Below are 19,848 nucleotides of genomic sequence, written 5' to 3'. Positions count from 1 at the left end.
GGGGACGGCACTCAGCACCGGCGAGCGCGGTTATGTAACACGGCGGGGGGCGCTCACGGGCGGGGTAGGGGGGGCAAGAAGGTGGTACGGGTGTGGTTCAAGACGAGCACGAACCCAAGCAGACGCGACAACACGGGCTGTTTACCGTCTGTACAGACACGCACCGTGCGTGTATGGTGAGCGGTAGTGGAGTGTAATCATGGGGGGCGGTAGTGTATTGGTTAGCGTGCTACATGCATCATACATACATCATACATGCCCAGCTTGCCAATGCATTTTGAAGATCGAGCAGTCATCACGGCCTAAGCGTTTGTTACCACCACCACCACTGCAACTCCCTCTGCACTTAGGTATGCGCTTACCCTTTCCAAAAACTTCGCCCATAATATATATTAATGTTAAGACCACACAGTGGTGTTGATACACTGAGACATGTAACACTCCTGAATCAAAATAGCATCTCCAGACCCCGTGCGGGAGGAAGACACCGAGCATGGTCTGGCGAATTAACTCCACCAGCTCGGCGTCTGAAAAGGAACGTGGAATTTCCAGCTCCGTTTGCAATCGGAGTAAGAGAGCAACTTTCTCTTTTTCACTTCGCCAGTCCCAACTAACTTCATGATTTGGTGACAAAGACAAAGCCCCCCCCCCCCCCGTATAGCTTCTAACCAACTGTTGGGGCAAGTGCTGTTAGCGGGTAGCACCTATTAAGTGCCAACACGGCACACGAAGTGGTGGGTGGCCAACACCATCCCCGATCGCCTCTATCTACCCAGTGGAGATGTTTACACAGCGCACCACGCACTTGTTTGAGGCTGAGTCGACCTCCCCACACGCTGGGATACACACGCACACGCCAGCTTTATATTTAACACGCGTGACGTTCCAGCTACGGCAATGAGACCCCAGTCGTCATTCGCAGCGTGAGATCTGACACCATCGCCATGGACTCAAGTAGGAATAGAACAACACGTCGAGGGGAGGAGGTTGGGTGAGGAAACCGGGTGGATGGTCATATGTGCAGCTCGACTTCCAATCTAGTTAAAGGACCAGCAGATTCCAGACACCGGATTGTCAGAGTTGCTTCCCGCCGATCTCACGAGCATCGAGCCATTGGTGCTCATTCACTGCCGGCTCACAGACACGCAAATCTCTGGGCCCTCTGCTACATGCTGGGAAGAAGCACCATTGTCCGAAATTTCGCTTATTATAACTTAAACATATATAATATAAAACACGTCAATGTTATTGACGACTGGGGGTGATATGGAGTGAGTTCAAAACAACGAGCAGAGCGCCGAGCGGCTAAAATGCCACACGTTGGCACAGTAGGAAGCACAGGTGGCGCATCTGCCAGTCATAATCACTCAGTCAACCCATGGAACCTGGGTCTGTGTCGTGATCTTCTGGACTCAAAGTGCACCTAGCCTGGCACAAGTGCCGTGGTGTTGTATACAACTCTGCATCATCAACTTTGCATCTCTAAATATTTGGGAGGAAAATGGGTGTTGGTTCCCGAAATCCACACACATATATAACAAAAGCCGCCACACACATGTAAAGACAAACACACATGCACACAACTACCGTACAATGTACACATATATTGCACATAATGATTACGCAAGCCTTGTCAGTGCAGTGGTCGAGACTAACGCGAGAGTGGCAGGGACTCGCGATGATGCTGGATAGGCTGATGAAGTTGCAAGTGCGATTTCTAAAGAACGAAGCGTATGGAAATGTGGTTATTCAGTTCAGTTTATTTTCAGTTCAATAAGTTCAGAGTGTGAATGTGATTTTGACAGGGAACATGTCGGGCAATGAGAACCATTGGACGCAACTGGGAGGAGAATCCTCGCTCCTCCGATGAGCACGGTCGGCCACGTACGGTGCCAAAGAGGTTGAACATGCAACTCGATGATGCAGAGTCGTTGAGTCTACACGAGCCGGCGTCTTTAAGAAAGGGCGTGGTGGCTCACAGACGCAGAGAGAGGGAGCGAGATTGCAAGGGGCTCGGTCCACTGGTGTCCGCGTGCCATATCTGTCGTGCCTCGCTTTCTGGCCCGGGTGGCAGGCGCGGCCTATCAGCGCCATTTGTTGTGGGCCCACCTGCACGTGAGGACGCGCAGAGGGCCGTGACATCTCACAAAGGGCGCCAATGTATTCGTTTAGAAACGTGTGGTAGGTACCCTTTCGCAATCGTGGCAACTGTTTTTTTTTGTACAAATGCGTCGAAGTCTCTTTACTTATTTACGCACGCCGGCGTATTCATTACACATATACACATATAGACTACATGCCCGCGCGTGAGCACACAGGGGCGCGCAATCCCATGTTTGGGAAGCCTCGCTGCTGCTTCTGCTATTGCTGCGATTGTGAACACGGCACCACAAACATACAGATCCCCGTATAGCCTTAACAGACTTTTGGGGCAAGTGCTGTTAGCGAGCACCGCGTGTAGGCTGGCCCGCCACACGTGGAGGCCGTGTGTGTCCTGCCCCACGCCCGGCTGCCTTTGTCTCTTGAGTAGCAATGGTAATACATCGCACTAGGTACGGTACTCGTTTTTGCTGAGTTGACCTAGGGGAGGCCCCGGTTAAAATAATCGTCACTAGTGTTTGCGGCAGTCAGAGAGAATCCAACTTGGGTCACCGGGTTGTTAGCGCAGCGCGCTAACCACTGCACCACCGCCCCCCCCCCCCCCCCCCCACACGCGCAACTCCGTTATAACTGTGCGATTCAACCACTCGGCGATTCTTATTTTGGAACCCCTAAAGCGCTGGGGTGGCACGCGTTACGGGGTGTGTTGGAGGGGGGGGGGGTGAGGGTCAGCCCCGCAGGTCCCCTTACCCCGTCGGGGCCCCAGAGATCCCCTCTACCCGTCGGGGCCCCCCGGCAGTTGCACGCGGAGATGTCAGCCGCCTCAGCTGCCTGCCAATTATTTACGGCCCTCGCAGTTGTAAATAAACGAAGCGATGCGCGGGGTGCGAGGTGGCACAGCCGCCGCCACCACGAAGCTGCACACTCCACACGCGCGTCAATAGCACCACCGTGGCCTTAAGAGGGAAACACATAACAGGCGACGTTTCGGGTGATGGCCCCTTCTTCAGTTGCACGTATAAATGCGCTGCTATTAATACACACAGCACATATTTCACGAATCGGACGTAAGTAGAGAGGCCAGAGGAGAGACCGTGGACGATTAGAGTTGGAGAGAACACTTCACACCAAGGGACCAGATGGCAATTCAGTTAAAAGGGTCATTGCCCGAAACGTCACCTATTATATATTTTAAGGCCACAGTGTAATTGCGTGTTGGGTTGTTTTCTTATTACTGCTCGTGCACCACCACTGCTAACACGGCGATTAACCCCAGAAAACTGCGCTCGCCCCATCGCCCTTTCCATGCCGAACGCGGTCACGCGACTCGCCCCACATAACTACAGCGCCAGCCCCTTAACACAGTGGCCTGTCCCACTCGCCCTGTCCCACTGAGCCTCACAATACTCTGACGTTCATCACATCTCGAGCCCACAACCCTCCGAGCCCTTCGCCACACGCACCCAGGCCGAGAGCTCTCCCCTCCCCGGCCACCGCGGGAGGAGGAGGCGCTGTGAAGGTGAATATGAGAGTGGAAGCGGTGGGGGGGGGGGGGTATTAATGGCCGTGGGGTGCGGAGACAATCGAGGATGCGAAGATATCGATTTCTAGGCGTGGGGTGGGGAGCGGGGGTAGGGGGGTGGGGGGGGGCCGCGTGGAGGCGGGGGAAGCGAGCGCGAGTTTCTCGTCTCCCGACTCAGAGCCCCGCGCCCCCCTAGCGGCGCTCCGTGCTGCCTGAGCCGGTGATGATTTTAGCACAATTATTTAATTATTAAATCATTAATATTTACTTATTATTACTACATTTAACCCCCCTCTGCCCAAAGCAGCGACTCAATGACAGCAACGGCAAAAGGAGTTGGGCCGGGTCCCATCGCCCTGCTCTGCGCGCTCTGCCAGGGGCGAGATGCGGCCTCTCCTCTCGAGGGAACGGACGCGCCCCCCCACCCCCTCCCCCCTCCCCCCCCGCCCCCACCCCCTGCACGAAGCTCGTAGCCCCGCGGCTCCCGTCTCAGATTCAACCGCGTCAAGCAAAACGGGTCCTGCACTCGCCCCCCTCCCCAACCCCCTCCAATCTCCACCCCACAGACTCAACTCGGCGAGAGCTTTGGCACACGTGACCCTGGGTGTGAGCGCAGTAAGACGGGGTGGGGGGGCTGTCTGAGCACACCCGCCGTGTCCGTGGTAAGGAGACACCCGCTGCTTGTGGCGCAGTCTCCGCCACCGCGCCCCTCCTCTCCTCCTCCTTCTCTCTCTCTCTCGTTGGTTTCTCCGCCGCGGAGCGAAGAGCGACCCGCGGCCACGTCTCGCACGCGTCCGATTTCAGCGCCCGAGTGCCAAAACACCTTAATATAGCTGCGGCAGCCTGGCACTGGCGGCCACGGCCTGGAGAGGCGGCGTGGACTCCTCGCGAGGAACATGTGGAGTACGGCCCCCACCCTCGATCCCCCCCCCTCCGCCGAGTCACCCTGAGTTGAGACGTAGATGCTACCTGAGATTCATCCACATGCCTCGATCACATCGACCAAATAATTTCACCATCAAATGTTTCTACCCAATAACTCATCCGCCAAGTCGTTCGTCCCACACCATTAATTTCCACCACATTAATCCACCATCAGATCTCTCGCCCACCTTCTCACTCATCCCCCAAATCACGCATTCACATTGTTTGTCGTTCACCAGTTTCCGTATCCACAAATTCCGTAATCGACCAAACCACTCACCCACCAAACCACTCACCCACCAAACCACTCACCCACCAAACCACTCACCCACCAAACCACTCACCCACCAAACCACTCACCCACCAAACCACTCATCGACTGCACACCTCTACCGAACATAGCCCCCCACCCCCCATTCTTTGCGTCTTTTTTTCATGGTCGCTCATCCGTAACGGGGACACGGGGTTCATTTCTGAATCGTAGCGAGTAATTTTAAAACGCGCATTGTTCTCTCATATAGCGCGTTGCGCCCCGAGCACTCCGGAGCTCTACTTTCACCGCGACATTCCATCGGGTCTTCAACGTGCGGCGCTCTACCGCGACGTGCACTTTGGTATTTCCCCTGTGGTGGCATTCTCGTCGATACTCCCAAGTGGACTTGTTCACAACACTGGCCCCTCCCTCCACCCAACCACACCGCTACCCATTTCTGCTCCCCCTGAACCCCTGGATTCGCCTCGCCATTCCAATCTTTTATGATGTTGAGATGACAAATATTTACGCGGCTCCACGCTGCCGCATTTGTATTTAACTGTAATGGCAGTCGCGGTGTTTATTTGGAGTATTTTACGCAGAGGGCGCCTGTGTGCGTGGGGAGTGGGAAGCGGTGAGCGCTACGAACCTGACGACCCAAGTTTGATTCCTGCTCAACGCCATCACCAGTGACGATGATCTTAAACGGACCAGGGCTTCCCCTAGGTCGACTCAGCCTCAAATGAGTACCTGCTGCGATGTGTAAACATCGCCACTAGGGAGACAGAGGCGGCCGGGCGTGGTGCTGGCCACCCACCCCCTCGTGCGCCTTGCCGGCCTTCACAGGTGCCCGCTAACAGCACTTGCCCCCACAGTCTGTTACAGGCTATACGGGGGCTCTTTGTCTGTGTTTACACGCCGTGTTTGCTGTGCGCGCGAACGCCGCGCCTCGAAGTGGTCGCGCCGCGCGCTGTTTGTTTGGGGCGGACGCAGCGTGAATTTACGAGTCGCCCACGACGCAGCGGAAATCGCTCGCGTCCCATCGATTCACCCCTTCCTCTCCCTCTCTCTCGACCTTACTGATTGACCTGTCAAAATTCACCTGCATAATTGACCGAATGACCTTGTTGATTGACCTCACGTATTGACCGGTCCTACCCGATCCTATTATGGCATTTCTCCCCACGCATGGGGTGTGTTCAGCCTTTCCTGCTCCTCGTGTTTGACCGAATGACCTAATCGATTGAACTTGTTGATTCACCTATGTGATTGGACCTGACCCGCGACTCGGTGACTCGGGCACGGAGACGAGATGAGGATCACGATTCGCACGTCGTTGGCAATTCGGAGCGTTCAATCGACGCCTTCAATGCCGCCGCCTCTCGCATGCAGGTCTCCCTCCTCTCTCGCGACACTGAGCCTTGGACTCACGTGGGATGTCCGTGATAAACTACTGTGCAGCGCCTTACACATTGCAGAAGTATGATTATTGGTCTAATAATAATTATAATAATCGGAAGAAGAGGGGAGGCCGTGAATATTTAGAATGTATTGGGCGTTTTGTCAAAATGTGAAATTGTCTCTGAACGAGAGTGACCACTCTGGGGGGTTGGACGTGGCATGCGGGGCGTGGCGATGATGATGACAACAACAACAACAAGGACAGCAAGCGAAGGTCGTCGTTGTTATTGACAGGGGCGTCTCAGAGTGCTGCACGCGCCATACACCGCAGTTGACGGCATTCGTCTAACGTCAGAAGGGGTGAAGCATTCAGTAGCTTCAGGGGCGATAGTGAGGACGGAGCCCCCCTACACCACAATTCGAGCCCCCTACCCCGAGAGCCTTACCACCATCGCACCACCTCCTTTCCACGACCCCCTCCCCGCCTGATGCTGGAGCAGCGCACGGGGTGGGGCGTCTGGGGTCTGGAGCAGGCCCCGAGTTCCGTGCGCACGGGGAGAGGGATAAGGGGAGGGGGCTGGAGAGGGGGGGGGGTATCGCGCGGATTGCGGAGCGATTACCGCGCGCGCGTCCCACAAGCGCCGAGTGACTCCGCTCAGACGCGGCAGGTGGCCGCGCTTCAACACAAATACAGCGCAAGGCGATCCGCGGCGGCTCTCATCGGCCCGTGTGAACAGCCTTCGGCGACGTTACAATTGCGCAATTGCGCAACTGCGGGTGTTGCCCGGGCGGAGTTCGTAAATCCCGAGCATGATCCCCGCGATGCTCGCACAGGAGCCTGGAGCCCGCTTCGCCGGGTGGCGGAGGCACTGACGACGCGCGCTGCTGCCGCCACGACCGCCTCCGCCCACCACACCCCCCGGGGTCGCGCCGCCTTCGATCAGAGTTGATAGTCGCGGTTGCCCGATCGCAGAAACCATTTAGGGTCCATTTAAGGTCTATGGCGCAAAGCGGCCAGCGACTAAGAGCCCCACAAGGTAATAGAACAAACCCATTGTGGCTTCGTTTTCATTTGAGCGAGGGTGTCGGAACAAACACAACAACCACACTGACGATGGCAGCGGAGTTCCAAAAGTGGAGGAGCAGTGCGATGGGGAGACGGGGGAGGAGAAGTTGTGGTGGTGGTGGTTGTTGTTGTTTTATTCCAGAAATGTGGCAGTTGAACGCAGTGCGGGCGAGGGAGGGAAACCGGCGATCTGATCGAAGCTGCCTGCTGCTGTCGCCCGCAATCGCGCCCATGCCCCACTCCCCCCTCCCTCCCTCGCTCGCCGGCTCGCGTTTGTCTGGCGGTGGCAGCACCTGCCCGAGTCGTCGCCATGGCAGGCTCCCACCTCCTCCTCCTCCTCTTCTTCCTCCACCTCCTCCTCCTCGAGGCTTGTCCGCCACGACGCGCGCACGCTTTGATCATCAAACACGGCCCCCGATCCTGGGCTGCCTTTGGTACGGACCGCGACATCAATCAGCGAACACTCGCGCGCATTATTATTACTTACTGCTGATTAAAATAATCTGCATTACACGCGAAAGCAAGCTCGGGTGGGGGTTGTGATGTTGGGGGAGGGGGTCTGGGGGGGGGGGCATTGGGGGGAGGGTGGGATCTGAGGTAATGAAATGGCAGAGGCGCGCGCACCCGCTCGGCCGGATCTGCAATGCCCCGATAAGCTGCTGAATGGTAGAATGTAATTAAACCCAATCCAATTAAAACAGCGTCTCCGCTTTCTGCCTATGCAAACAGCTTCTGCGTGGCAATAACTAAGCCCTTAATAAAAGTGCTCATCCCTCCGTGGGGCGCAGATTAAACAAACTTCAATAAATACCCCGCGTCCCGCGACAAACGCAGGATGCGTTGTGACGCGGCGCTGACCGCGAAGTCCGAACATCCACCGACTCGCACACAAAGACAAAGGTTGGCCTGCCGACGACATGCCCGGCCGCCTTTATCTCCCCAGTGTTGATGTTTACCACACACAGCACCAGGTTACCCATTTAAGGCTGCGTCGACCTAGAGGAGGCTCGGGACAGGTTCAAACATTCGCTGCTATTGTTATGATTCCCTAGGTGGGAATCGGGTCACGGGGTGCGTTGCGCAGTGCATCCGCTAACCACCGCGCCACCGCTCCCCTCCGACACACACGCACGGACCCACACAAACACGAGGACTCGCACTCGCAACAACAACAACAACAGCAACAGAAGCCGCCATTCGCCACGTAGTGGCGGTGACATCACCACGGCTCCTGTGCCAGGTCAAGTGCACTTTGACGCCACGTGAAGTGTCGAAGGTTCGCTGACAGGAGGTCACGGGACAGATCCAGGTGCCTTAACACACACATGAGATCGAACATACACGCGTACACACGTGCACCATTGACGGATCTAGAAACTTCCCAAAAGGGAGCAATTGGGGGGTCGGTCCAGTAATGGCAATCATTTAATTCGAGCCCCCTACATTAATAATGAAGACATTCAATGTATGCCCTCTGGTAAATATTAATACAAATACCAATTTTTGGGGTCTCAATGGAGGGCGGGGTGGTGGGGGAGGGTGAGCGATCGATGCCCTCCCCCCTCGACACGGACTCGCCGAGATGATCTTCAACTCACGGACTACTTAAATCACACACACGAGCAAAGACAAAGAGCCCCCGTATAGCCTGTAACAGACTGTAGGGATAAGTGCTGTTAGCGAGCACCTATGAAAGCCGGAACGGCACACGAGAATAGGTGGCCAGTGGCGATGTTTACACATCGTATCAGATATTCATTGGAGGCTGAGTCGACCTAGGGGAGGCCCAGGACGAGTTTAGATAATTGTCACCGGCGTTGGCCCCGAGCGGAAATCGAACTCGGGTCGCCAGATTCGTAGCGCAGCGCGCTAACCGTTGTACTACCGCTCCCCACACACACACTCGTACTTTCTCCGACACAATCACTCTCACACACTCACTCGCACACTCACACACTCACATACACGCACTGTCACACACACGCACACTCACACTGTCACACGCACACTCGCACACACACTCACTCGCACTGTCAGACACACGCACATCACACTGTCACACACACTCGCACACACTCGCACTGTCACACACTCACACTGTCACACACACTCGCACACACTCGCACTGTCACACACTCACACATTCACACTGTCACACACACACACACTCGCACTGTCACACACACACTCGCACTGTCACACACACACTCGCACTGTCACACACACACTCACACTGTCACACACACACACACTCGCACTGTCACACACACACTCGCACTGTCACACACTCACACGCACATCACACTGTCACACACACTCGCACACACTCGCACTGTCACACACTCACACTGTCACACACACACACTCGCACTGTCACACACACACTCGCACTGTCACACACACTCACACGCACTGTCACACACACACTCGCACTGTCACACACACGCACACTCGCACTGTCACACTCTCACACACTCTCACACACTCACACTGTCACACACACGCACACTCACACTGTCACACACACACTCTCACACACTCACACACACACACTCACACACTCACACTGTCACACACACGCACTGTCACACACTCGCACACTCACGCCAGCGTCTGCACGCGAGCGCAAAAACTCACACACTCATAAACAAGGCGCGCACACAGCCACACGCACACACACACGCACGCACACACACACACAAAAGCACGCACACACATACACACAAACGCACGCACAACCCATTTACAATTCTAATGAGGAACAAAAAGACATTTTACTCCCCGATAAAATCCGAGTAATGCGCCGGCCTGGAAAGGACAAGTATTCTCTGGCGGGCGCCGGCGCTCAGAAATTTAATAAAACACGCAACGCTTGACTGGCCTTTCTAATTACAATCCATCAATTCTGCGGCAGGACAGCGCTTCTAAAGAGACGTATTAAATGAGAAACTCCCGAACGCAAATCTATCATCTCTTCAATTACGCGGCCCTTTCACTGCTCTCTGAGAGCCCCGTGCCGCTGGCGTCAAGGACAGAGTTGTCCGGTCGCGGTAAGGGGGAGGGGGGTGTGTGCGTGCGTGTGTGTACTGCGTCTGTGTGTGTGTGTATGTGTGTATGTGTGTGTGTACTGCGTCTGTGTGTGTGTACTGCGTCTGTGTGTGTGTGTGTACTGCGTCTGTGTGTGTCTGTGTGTAGCGCGTCTGTGTGTGTGTACTGTGTTTGTGTGTGTGTGTACTGCGTCTGTGTGTGTGTACTGTGTGTGTGTACTGCGTCTGTGTGTCTGTGTGTAGCGCGTCTGTGTGTGTGTACTGTGTGTGTGTGTACTGCGTCTGTGTGTGTGTACTGTGTGGGTGTACTGCGTTTGTGTGTGTCTGTGTGTAGCGCGTCTGTGTGTGTGTACTGCGTCTGTGTGTCTCTGTGTGTACTGCGTCTGCATGCATGTGTACTGCGTCGGTGTGTGTCTGCGAGTGGGTGGATTGGGTCAGCGTGCTGAATTACGAACCTGGCCACCCGAGTGACGATTATTTGAACCGATTCTGGGCCTCCTCTTGGTCAACTCAGCCTAAAATGAGCACCTGGTGAGGTGTGTAAACATTGCCACTGGGGAGACAAAGGCGGCCGGGCGTGGTGCTGCCCATCCACCCCCTCGTGTGCCGCGGGGACCTTCAAAGGTGCTCGCCAACAGCGCTTGCCCCAACAGTCTGTTAAGCCTATACGGGGGACCTTTGTCTTTACGTCTCTGTAGGAGGAGCTCCCAGATTCACGAGTCACTGGTGTCGCGCACAAGGACGCGGAAGAAACGGAATCAATTTGTTTGGACTCACGATGGGAGGGGGCCGCACGTGATCCGGCTGATTGATGAGCCGGCTGATTGATTAATTATATTATTTATTTATCAGCGATCATTGAAGAGTCACGGCGCAACCGGCCCCGTCCATGTCTGGAAAAAGCGCGGGGTGGGTGGACGGGGGGGTGCAATGGAGAAGAAATGGGGGGGGGGGTTGCAAGTGCGGGGTGGGGGGCTGTCGTGAGAGCCGCTGCCACGCCATGAGTAATCGTCTGTTTGTCCCAACACTCGGAGAAAGGTTGAACTCAAAGCGTTCACTTTTCCGAGGCCCCGCGTGCGAATTTAATTACGGGAGCCGCGCCACCCCTCCCCTCACCTCCTCTCCCACCCCCACCCCCGCTCCTCTCCCCCCCCCACCAGCATCTCCACTCTGTCTCGATCTATCCATCTCTCTCCCCGTGCCCCCCCCCCCCCCCATCTTTGTCACGTCGCTCCCTCCGATCTCTCCCCCCGTGTGCGTCCAGCGACAGGCCACGCGACATCTGCGGGACTGTGAACAGGGCGCTTACCACGAGCCGCTCGCTCTGTCGCCCCCAGCGTCACACCGACCGGGAGGCGAATGACTTGGTCCACTGACGATGATGACGACGTGGACTGTGCGCGCGCGTGTGAGTGATTAGCGGGATGTCGGAGCGTTATGCTGACCCTGTCGGAATGTCATTTTCTTCTCCTAAACACGATATCGATCGGACAAAAGCTCGGAATGCATATCAATGGCACAAGCAATGTTGAGGGTTTCAGGGTGGGGAGAGGTGGTGCCGGGGCTGGCCTCCACCGCCCCCCCCCAACTTCTCGTTCGTGGTGTCTGCGCTCTCACGTGGTAGAGCGGCATCTGTATTGCCACAGACTCTACAGACTGCCTGCTAAATCTCAGCTTCATAGTCCTTCTCAGAAAGTATACATCGATCAGTTACGATTCTCCGTATGAATCACGCCAAGTTAACGTTTCGGGCAATGGCTCTCTATCAGATGGTCTTCAACATTCGTCTTGTATCTGCTGTATATATTTGTTTTGCGGCGATGTTAAAGTCAGACGTGAGTGCCCTGTGTTAGTGGGGAGCGGTGGCGCAATGGTTAGCAAACCGCACTACGAACCAGGCGACCCAAGTTCAACTCGCGCTCACGACCAATGATGGTGGAGAAAATGTGAACCGGTTCTGAGCGGCGCCTTAGATCGACTCAGCCATAGCTGAGTGCCTGGTGCCGTGGGTAGGAAACATCAGCACTGGGGATACAAAGGCGGTCGGGCGTAGTGTGTGCCATTTCGGCCTTCATAGGTGCTACTCGCTAACAACACTTACCCGAAGCAGCATGTTGAAGGCTATACGGGGGATCTTTGTTTGTGCTCGTTCGTGTACTTATTAACTCCCAACGAGCCGAGACACCTTACAACAGCGCGAACTATTCGCCCATAACACCGTGGCCTGAAACAAGCAATGTACAATAGGCGACGTTTCGGGAAATAGCCCACCGTCATAGCACTTCGATCAGCACACACGGACCAATCACAGGAGGCGTCTCTCTGTATCAATTGACACGCACGATATGTCAACGATGGCACACACACACACAGACAAACACTCCATCGCCCGTAACGTTACGAAGACTGCCATGGGAAAGGACTGTCAGCGAGCACCTATTATAAATAGCAGGCACGGCACATCAGGAGCCGGTCTGGCTGTTGTCTCTCCCAACGCTGCTTTTTCTTCTACTTCTTTCAAATGGTACCAGAAAACGAATTCAAGGCTGAGCCGACCTTGGGGAGGGTGGGGAGCGCGGGGGGTGACGGGATATGTCCAGGTAGCACGTACCACTGGTATTAGTCCGGGGCCGGGACTCGGACCCAGGTCTCCGCAGCCACACGGTGATTCATCTTGCGGCTTTCTTCTTCTTCAAAAACAAATATTCACTCAATATCTCTGACTATGAAAATGGAGCATTGCCACAAACGTCGCCTATAGATACATTTGTTATATTTATTCTTGGGCTACGGTATCATTATGAGTATTGACTCGAGGCGGTATTTGTTGTTATTGTTGGCTGTGCTTGTGTGCTACTGCCAAGGCAGTAGCAGCATCGCAATGTTTTGCTTCAATTGCGTTTTTTGCATTTTACTCTATTCCCGAAAATAAACACAATAATAAAAATAGTCATTAGAAATATTTTAGTTTTTCACGTGGAGGAACAGATACGGAATAAAGTCGGTTGTCTGCTGATCGATTTGGTGTGACACATTCTCCAGAAAGCCGCTAATTGTTATTTTGTGTTGCGTATCATGGAGTTGTCCGGCCAACTCGGACCGTTGTCTAACAGAGAGGGCCCTTGCCTATCCACATCTGACAGTTCAACCAACATTGGTCCAAGCGAGAGCCTGCTGATGAGAAAGTGAATGTCGCAAAACCGGCCCACAGTTGTGCTTGAATTAGAACGAATCCTGTTGAAAATACCACTCCCAGAAGGAAGCGGAGTGCGACTGATGGGATGTGTAAAACAATAGTTTTGTTTGCGTATCGTGGGGAGTGATAGATGGGAAGGAGTCGTTGTGTCTGCTTGTGTTCGTTGTGTCTGCTTGTGTTCATTGTGCCGCGAACACAAACGGCTCGACGGGCCGAGTCCGCGACGCGCCCCACAGCGAGAGGCAGGGTCGTGGCCCTCGAGGGCCGAACACCGCGACCCCATCTACCCCGCTCAGCAGCCCCCCCCCCGCAGGTCCTGCAGGATCCCTCCTCCCCTCGCTCTCTTCTCCCCGCTCGCTGCACCCCCGCGGGACGGGCGGTCTAATTAGGAGGCGCGCGAGCGGCGGGCATGCTGAGAGCGAGCTGAGAGCGAGCTGAGAGCGAGCATCCCATAACGAAGCTCTAATTCATTTGGGCGTGTTATTTTTAAATTACGTGCAATGCTCCTGACATTTAGATTAATTTGATTGTCTGAGTCTCCCACGACACGTCCGTGCAGCTAAACACTCCCGCTCCTCACAAACATCCATCTCATCACCCCCGCCCACCCTCACCTCACCACCCTCCCCCAACATCACTCCCTCCCCCACCGCCTCCCTCGCTCAGCGCTGACAAGCAGATGAGCTACAGACTCCCCCTCCCCTACACGGGAGAGTAACTTCACCGCGGATATTATGTGTACATCGCCACCATAATCGCCCTCATAATAAATACTCCTCTGTGTGCGACTGCGGCGACATACTCCCAAATCATGGACCACAGAACTTCGCACCGCCCCACATATACCCGTGAAAGCGGTGGGTGAGTGAGTGGGTGAGTGAGTGGGTGAGTGAGTGGGTGAGTGAGTGGGTGAGTGAGTGGGTGAGTGAGTGGGTGAGTGAGTGACTATGCGCGTGAGTGGGTGGGTGGGTGCGTAGGTGGGTGAGTGAGTGGTTGATTGAATGGGTGGGTGAGAGGTTGAGTGAGTGGGTGAGTTAGTGGGTAGGACAGTGAGTGGGTGGATGAGTGGGTGAGTGAATAAGTAGGTGGGTGAGTGAGTAAGTAGGTAGGTGAGTGAGTGGTTGAATGAATGGGTGGGTGGGTGAGAGGCTGTGTGAGTGGGTGAGTTAGTGGGTAGGACAGTGAGTGGGTGGATGAGTGTGTGAGTGAGTAAGTAGGTGGGTGAGTGAGTGAGTAGGTGGGTGAGTGAGTAAGTGGGTGGGTGAGTGGGTGAGTGAGTGTATCTGCAACTCACCAACTCTCAGAGCAATTGAACGGCCAAATCACGCAGAACGTATTCTGCAAGAGCTGCTCTTCTGTGGCCGCACGAAATTAATTAGTCAAACAACCACCATCATGCGAGATCAAGGACTCCGCCAAACTGGGAAAGCAGTGAAATGCAAACCATGAGGCGTGCAATACCACTGACGACTGCTCAACAAAACACGCGGTGGAGCGAGCGAGCGAGCCAGCTGCTACCCTGGATGCTGCTGCGGAATGGCCACATCTTCCTCGTCAGCTCCTTCCACGCTGACGTCTCACGGAGCGCGCGCGCGCCGCGGAGCCCGAGCGGAACCGAGAGGAGCGCGCAGATGAACGCGCGGCGCGCGTTCCCGTGCACGGACGGACTGCGACTCCGGTGCGGCTTAGGGGGGGCATGGGAGGCGGGGGGGGGGTGAGGCGGAAGGCGGAGGAGGTATGACGAATTGGGGAACCGAATTTCAACTGATCCGATGGCGGGAGGTAGCGAAGACCCCCCCCCCATTCACGAACTCTTTGTAGCGACCCCGCGTGACCCCCCCCCCCTCAGAGCTGGTGAATTGAACCGTGATACACGCGCTAATGCTCTATCACGCGCTCCTGTGAATCATGATAGAATGGATGCATGAAAGAGAGGATAAAGGAATGAATGATCGAATGAATGAATTAGCGAATAGATGGATTAGTGAATGAGTGAGTGAATACGGATGACTGTGGCGTTTGTTGCGTGAGCGTCTCACGGCCGCTATCAGTGGTGCCGCTGTGACAATGAAAGGGGTCTGGGTTTGGGGGGGGGGGGTCACAGTGGGAGGGGTGCGGGCGGACAGCCGCGTGTGTGTCGGGTCGAGGGGGCTGGGGACGTCCCGGGGCCCTCGCGACGTGCAAATGTGTCGCCAATTAACGGCGCTGTCGCCAATTAACCCGCGAGCAGTCGCGCCTGTTTGCTCATCAAAGCGACGTTCAAAACATCTCGGAGGCGTCGCGTTGAGAGACAAAGGCGCGCGTGTTTCCGCTACGAGAAGGCGCGCGGCTTGCTCTCGGGCAAGGCGCGCTTCAGTGACGGAGCCCTTCCCCATCCTCCTCCTGCTCCTGCTCCCATCCAGCACAAGGTTGACCCCCTCCGCCCCCCATAGCCCCCACAGCCCCTCCCGTCCACCCCCACCTCGCAATAGCGCCCGAGCCCCCCTCCCCCCCGGGTCGCCGATGGAGGCGCGCGGGACGCGCAGCCGAAGGCGCGGAGAAAATAAAAGGCGACCCGCGATGAACAACAACGCGGCAGCCAATCAGAGTCGCTCGTGGAGGCACACGGGTGGTGTGCGGGGGGGGGGGGTAATGGGCGCGACAGAACCAAGTATGGGGAGCAAGGGGACCGCGGCCAGAGTTGGCGCTCGGGGTACGGGGGCTGGAGTTGCCGATTGGTTGCAGAATTCTTTTTCTGAACTCCAGACATGACCAACACCCCCCCCCCCTACACCTTGCCCTGCCCACCAAACCCGCGATGGCCCCCGACTCCTTCATCCCATGCGCCCTCCCCGCTTCTCCCATCCACAGCCCCTCCACCCGTAGCTCCCTCCTGTGCCTCGCGTCCGAATTCTCAGCAGTGCTGCACAGACCACGCGTCGAACCTGCCCCGAGCGGGTATCATTCGCAGTCTATGGGGGGCCCAATAAGCATGACAAAGTAATACAATCTTGACATGAAAGGTGCTGAGTCTCAAGACTAATTTACAGGCGAGTCCTGCCCTGGGATGAGGGCCCCGATGATTGTTTAATGAGTTGGGGCTGTTCTTGCTTCGTGTGGGAGGTGAGCGGAGCACCCGGAGAAAACCGGCCACGCGTTCGATGGTGGATGAAACAAATCAAATGTCCGCACAGATAGGTGCGTGAGCCCGCTCGCTCGACTGGCCACCGCATGGCCACTCACCCAGCCCCAGCGCGTTTGGGAGTTTCAAAATCTCTACATGATCCACCAACCCCCCATCTCACGCTGCATCCTCCACCCTCGCACACACCTCTCACACCCCCAACCCACACACCTCCCACACGCACACACACACACCTCTCACACCCCCAACCCACACACCTCCCACACGCACACACACACACACCTCTCACACCCCCAACCCACACACCTCCCACACGCACACACACACACACCTCTCACACCCCCAACCCACACACCTCCCACACGCACACACACACCTTTCACACCCCCAACCCACACACCTCCCACACGCACACACACACACACCTCTCAGACCCCAACCCACACACCTCCCGCACGCACACACACACCTCTCACACCCCCAACCCACACACCTCCCGCACGCACACACACACCTCTCACACCCCCAACCCACACACCTCCCGCACGCACACACACACACACAGACCTCTCACACCCCCAACCCACACACCTCCCGCACGCACACACGCACACAGACCTCTCACACCCCAACCCACACACCTCCCGCACGCACACACACACCTCTCACACCCCCAACCCACACACCTCCCACACGCACACACACCCCGAACGCACCCTCGCCATATACACAGCCTCACACAAATACAAAGATCCTCCGTATAACCTTAACTGACTGTTGGGGCAAGTGCTGTTAGCGAGCACCTATGAAGGCTAGCACGGCACACGAGGGGGTGAGTGGCCAGTACCACGCCCGGCCGCCTTTGTCTCCCTAGTGGCGATGTTTATAAATCCCACCAGCTATTAATTTGTGGCTAAGTCAACCTAGTAGAGGCCCAGGACTGGTTCAAATCATAGTCACTGGCGTTGGTCGTGAGCGGGAATCGAACTCGCTTCGCCGGATTCATAGCGCAGCATCCCAACCGCTGCGCCACCGCTCCCCCCACGCACACACAGCTCTCGCCCCTACTACACCGCGCACGTACCCTCGGCGCACGCACACCCCACCACGCACACCCCACCACGCACACCCCACCACGCACAGCCCACCACGCAGAGCCCGAGCCCCGTCCGTCACCTGGCGCTCGTGCAGTCGCGGTAGAGGGTCTCGAAGTCGCGGCGCGACAGCAGCTTGCAGCGGTTCACGCCGGGCTGGATGGCTCCGAGTCCGCGCAGCACCCGCACCTGCTCCACGTTGCACACGAGCGGCGCGATGTGCAGGCGCTTGAGCTTCGTGTAGACGGTGTGCAGCCCCCCCACCAGCGTCTTGAGGAAGAGCTCGAACGCCTGCGGCAGGCACAGCATCTCCTGGCCGTGCACCGTGAAGGCGGCCACGCGCGCCCCGTGCACCTCCACCAGGCGACACTCGTTGTGCGCCGGGGTGTTCTCCACGGGAGACGGAGACGCGTAGCCGCTGCGGGGCTCGGCGCGGGGCGGGCACGACGCCCCCAGGGGCCCGAGGGGACCCAGGGGACCCAGGGAACCGAGCGGTCCCGTGGGGCACGCGGGCCCCAGTTCCAAGCGCAGCACTGGGGCGTGCGCGGCGCGCGGCGCGGGGCTGCATCCGCTCTGGGGCTCCAGGCGCGGCGGGCCCTCGCTGCCCTCTCTGCCCTCGCTGCCCTCTCTGCCCTCGCCGCTCTCGCCGCCGCCGCCGCCGCACGGGACCTCGGGCCCTCCAGGGCTGCTCGCGCCGCTGCCGCTGCTGCTGTTGCTGCTGCAACCACCGCCGCTGCTGTCATCGCCACATCCTCTTCCGCCACCGCCGCCGCCGCCGCTGCCGCACGACGCTGCTGCTGCTGCTGCTGCTGCTGCTGCTGCTGCGGGGGCCAGGAGCGACGGGCGAGACCCGTCCGCGCTGCTCCCCGGAGAGACGACGAGGGAGCGCGTCGGCGACGCGGCGGAGGCGACGGCGATGAGCGGCGGCGCTCCGGCCCCGGCCACGACGGCTCCTGCCAAGGCCACGGCCAACTCGCGCGCCTCCATGAGCCTCTTCCTCTGCCGGGCGCTTCTCACCTCATGCCCGCGTCGCGATCCGCTCGGCGGGCCGCGCTGGCGTCAGTGTCCGCGCGGCCGCGCTGCCGCCCGTGTTTGTCTCCCCGCGCGCGGCCGGGCGGGGCGGGGCGATGCTTATCGCGCGCCCTCTCCCGGGACGGAAATAAACACGCGCGCCGCGCTCTCCGCGCCGCGTTCCCCCTGCTTCCCCGGCCCGCGTAATTGACTTGTCCTGGATATTTCCGGCACCAAACAATGGGCGAAACCACGGACGCGACGAGATGCGGCGGGGCGCCCGGGGGGCCCAGATTCCGCAGCTCCTGCTGCCGTTGTTGCCCCCCCAAACTCCTGCCTCGTGCCGCGACTCCGCGTGCGCGACCAGCGTCGGCTCCGTGCACCTGCGGGAGCCGCGGAGCTCGGAGCCCGAGGGCGCCGCGGGAGAGTGAGCGGCGGGTGGCGGCGCGTGGCCGCGTCGCCCCCCCCCCCACCGCTCGGCGCTGCGCGTTCCTGACCAAAAATAGCGCGGGCCGCGCGGCCGTCCCGCGCTCTCGCGAGCGGAGTGACCGCCCCGAGTGACCGCTCCAGGCCGGGCGCTGTCGCGCGCGTTGTGTACCGCTCAGGGGGGCGAGTGCCCCCACCACCCACTCCCTTCCACCTGCCCCCCCCCCGTACGGCCTGCGGGCAGGTGCGCGCGTGAGAACGATGATTGTATTGTTAAGGAGGAGGCGAATATACGTGGCCACAGCCCACGTCGAGGATATGCATTGAGAGGACACTGCTTCGGCCTCTTACTTGAGCAATGCCACCCCCTCAACCCCCTCAAACTAAAACCGTGAGGAAGCAATTACCCCTCGCTGTCTGTGCGCCCAGACTCGCGTTGCGAGTGGCACCTATACAGATCATAACGAGGGCCCTGGAATTAGCTGCCAGTCTCAATTCCAACGACAAGACAAACAGTGTGAGACACGTGGTATTTGTCATTCGGTCCACCCCGTGGTGTCACCACCAAGAATCTCGCCCAGACCCGGAAGAACGCGACTGCTGTCCGAACCAAGTCCAAGTGGAACAACGCAGACGTCCAGGACAAACACCTTTTTATTCCAGACCAACACATAATCGCACCTC

The 19,848-nt window shown here is 57.5% G+C and overlaps 1 protein-coding gene across 1 annotated transcript in view; it reads right to left on the bottom strand.

Annotated features, from left to right (window-relative positions):
• LOC133343117 (dachshund homolog 1-like) overlaps positions 1–19,271 on the bottom strand; it is a 32,205-nt gene extending 12,934 nt beyond the window's left edge. Inside the window, exons 1-3 of the mRNA XM_061552624.1 lie at positions 17,810–19,271; positions 16,302–16,411; positions 15,084–15,176 (exon numbers count right to left, since the gene is read on the bottom strand). Coding sequence (XP_061408608.1) covers positions 15,084–15,176; positions 16,302–16,411; positions 17,810–18,714 — 1,108 coding nt within the window. The 5' untranslated portion in view covers positions 18,715–19,271. The remainder of the gene's footprint in view (positions 1–15,083; positions 15,177–16,301; positions 16,412–17,809) is intronic.
• Positions 19,272–19,848: the final 577 nt, after the last annotated feature.

The sequence above is a fragment of the Lethenteron reissneri genome, chromosome 16, assembly GCF_015708825.2.
Source record: "Lethenteron reissneri isolate LAM-NWPU_2019-01 chromosome 16, ASM1570882v1, whole genome shotgun sequence".
In the NCBI taxonomy this organism is placed as follows: Eukaryota; Metazoa; Chordata; class Hyperoartia; order Petromyzontiformes; family Petromyzontidae; genus Lethenteron; species Lethenteron reissneri.
Note: the sequence above shows the minus strand (reverse complement) of the source record. Positions and strands in the feature narration are given on the sequence as shown.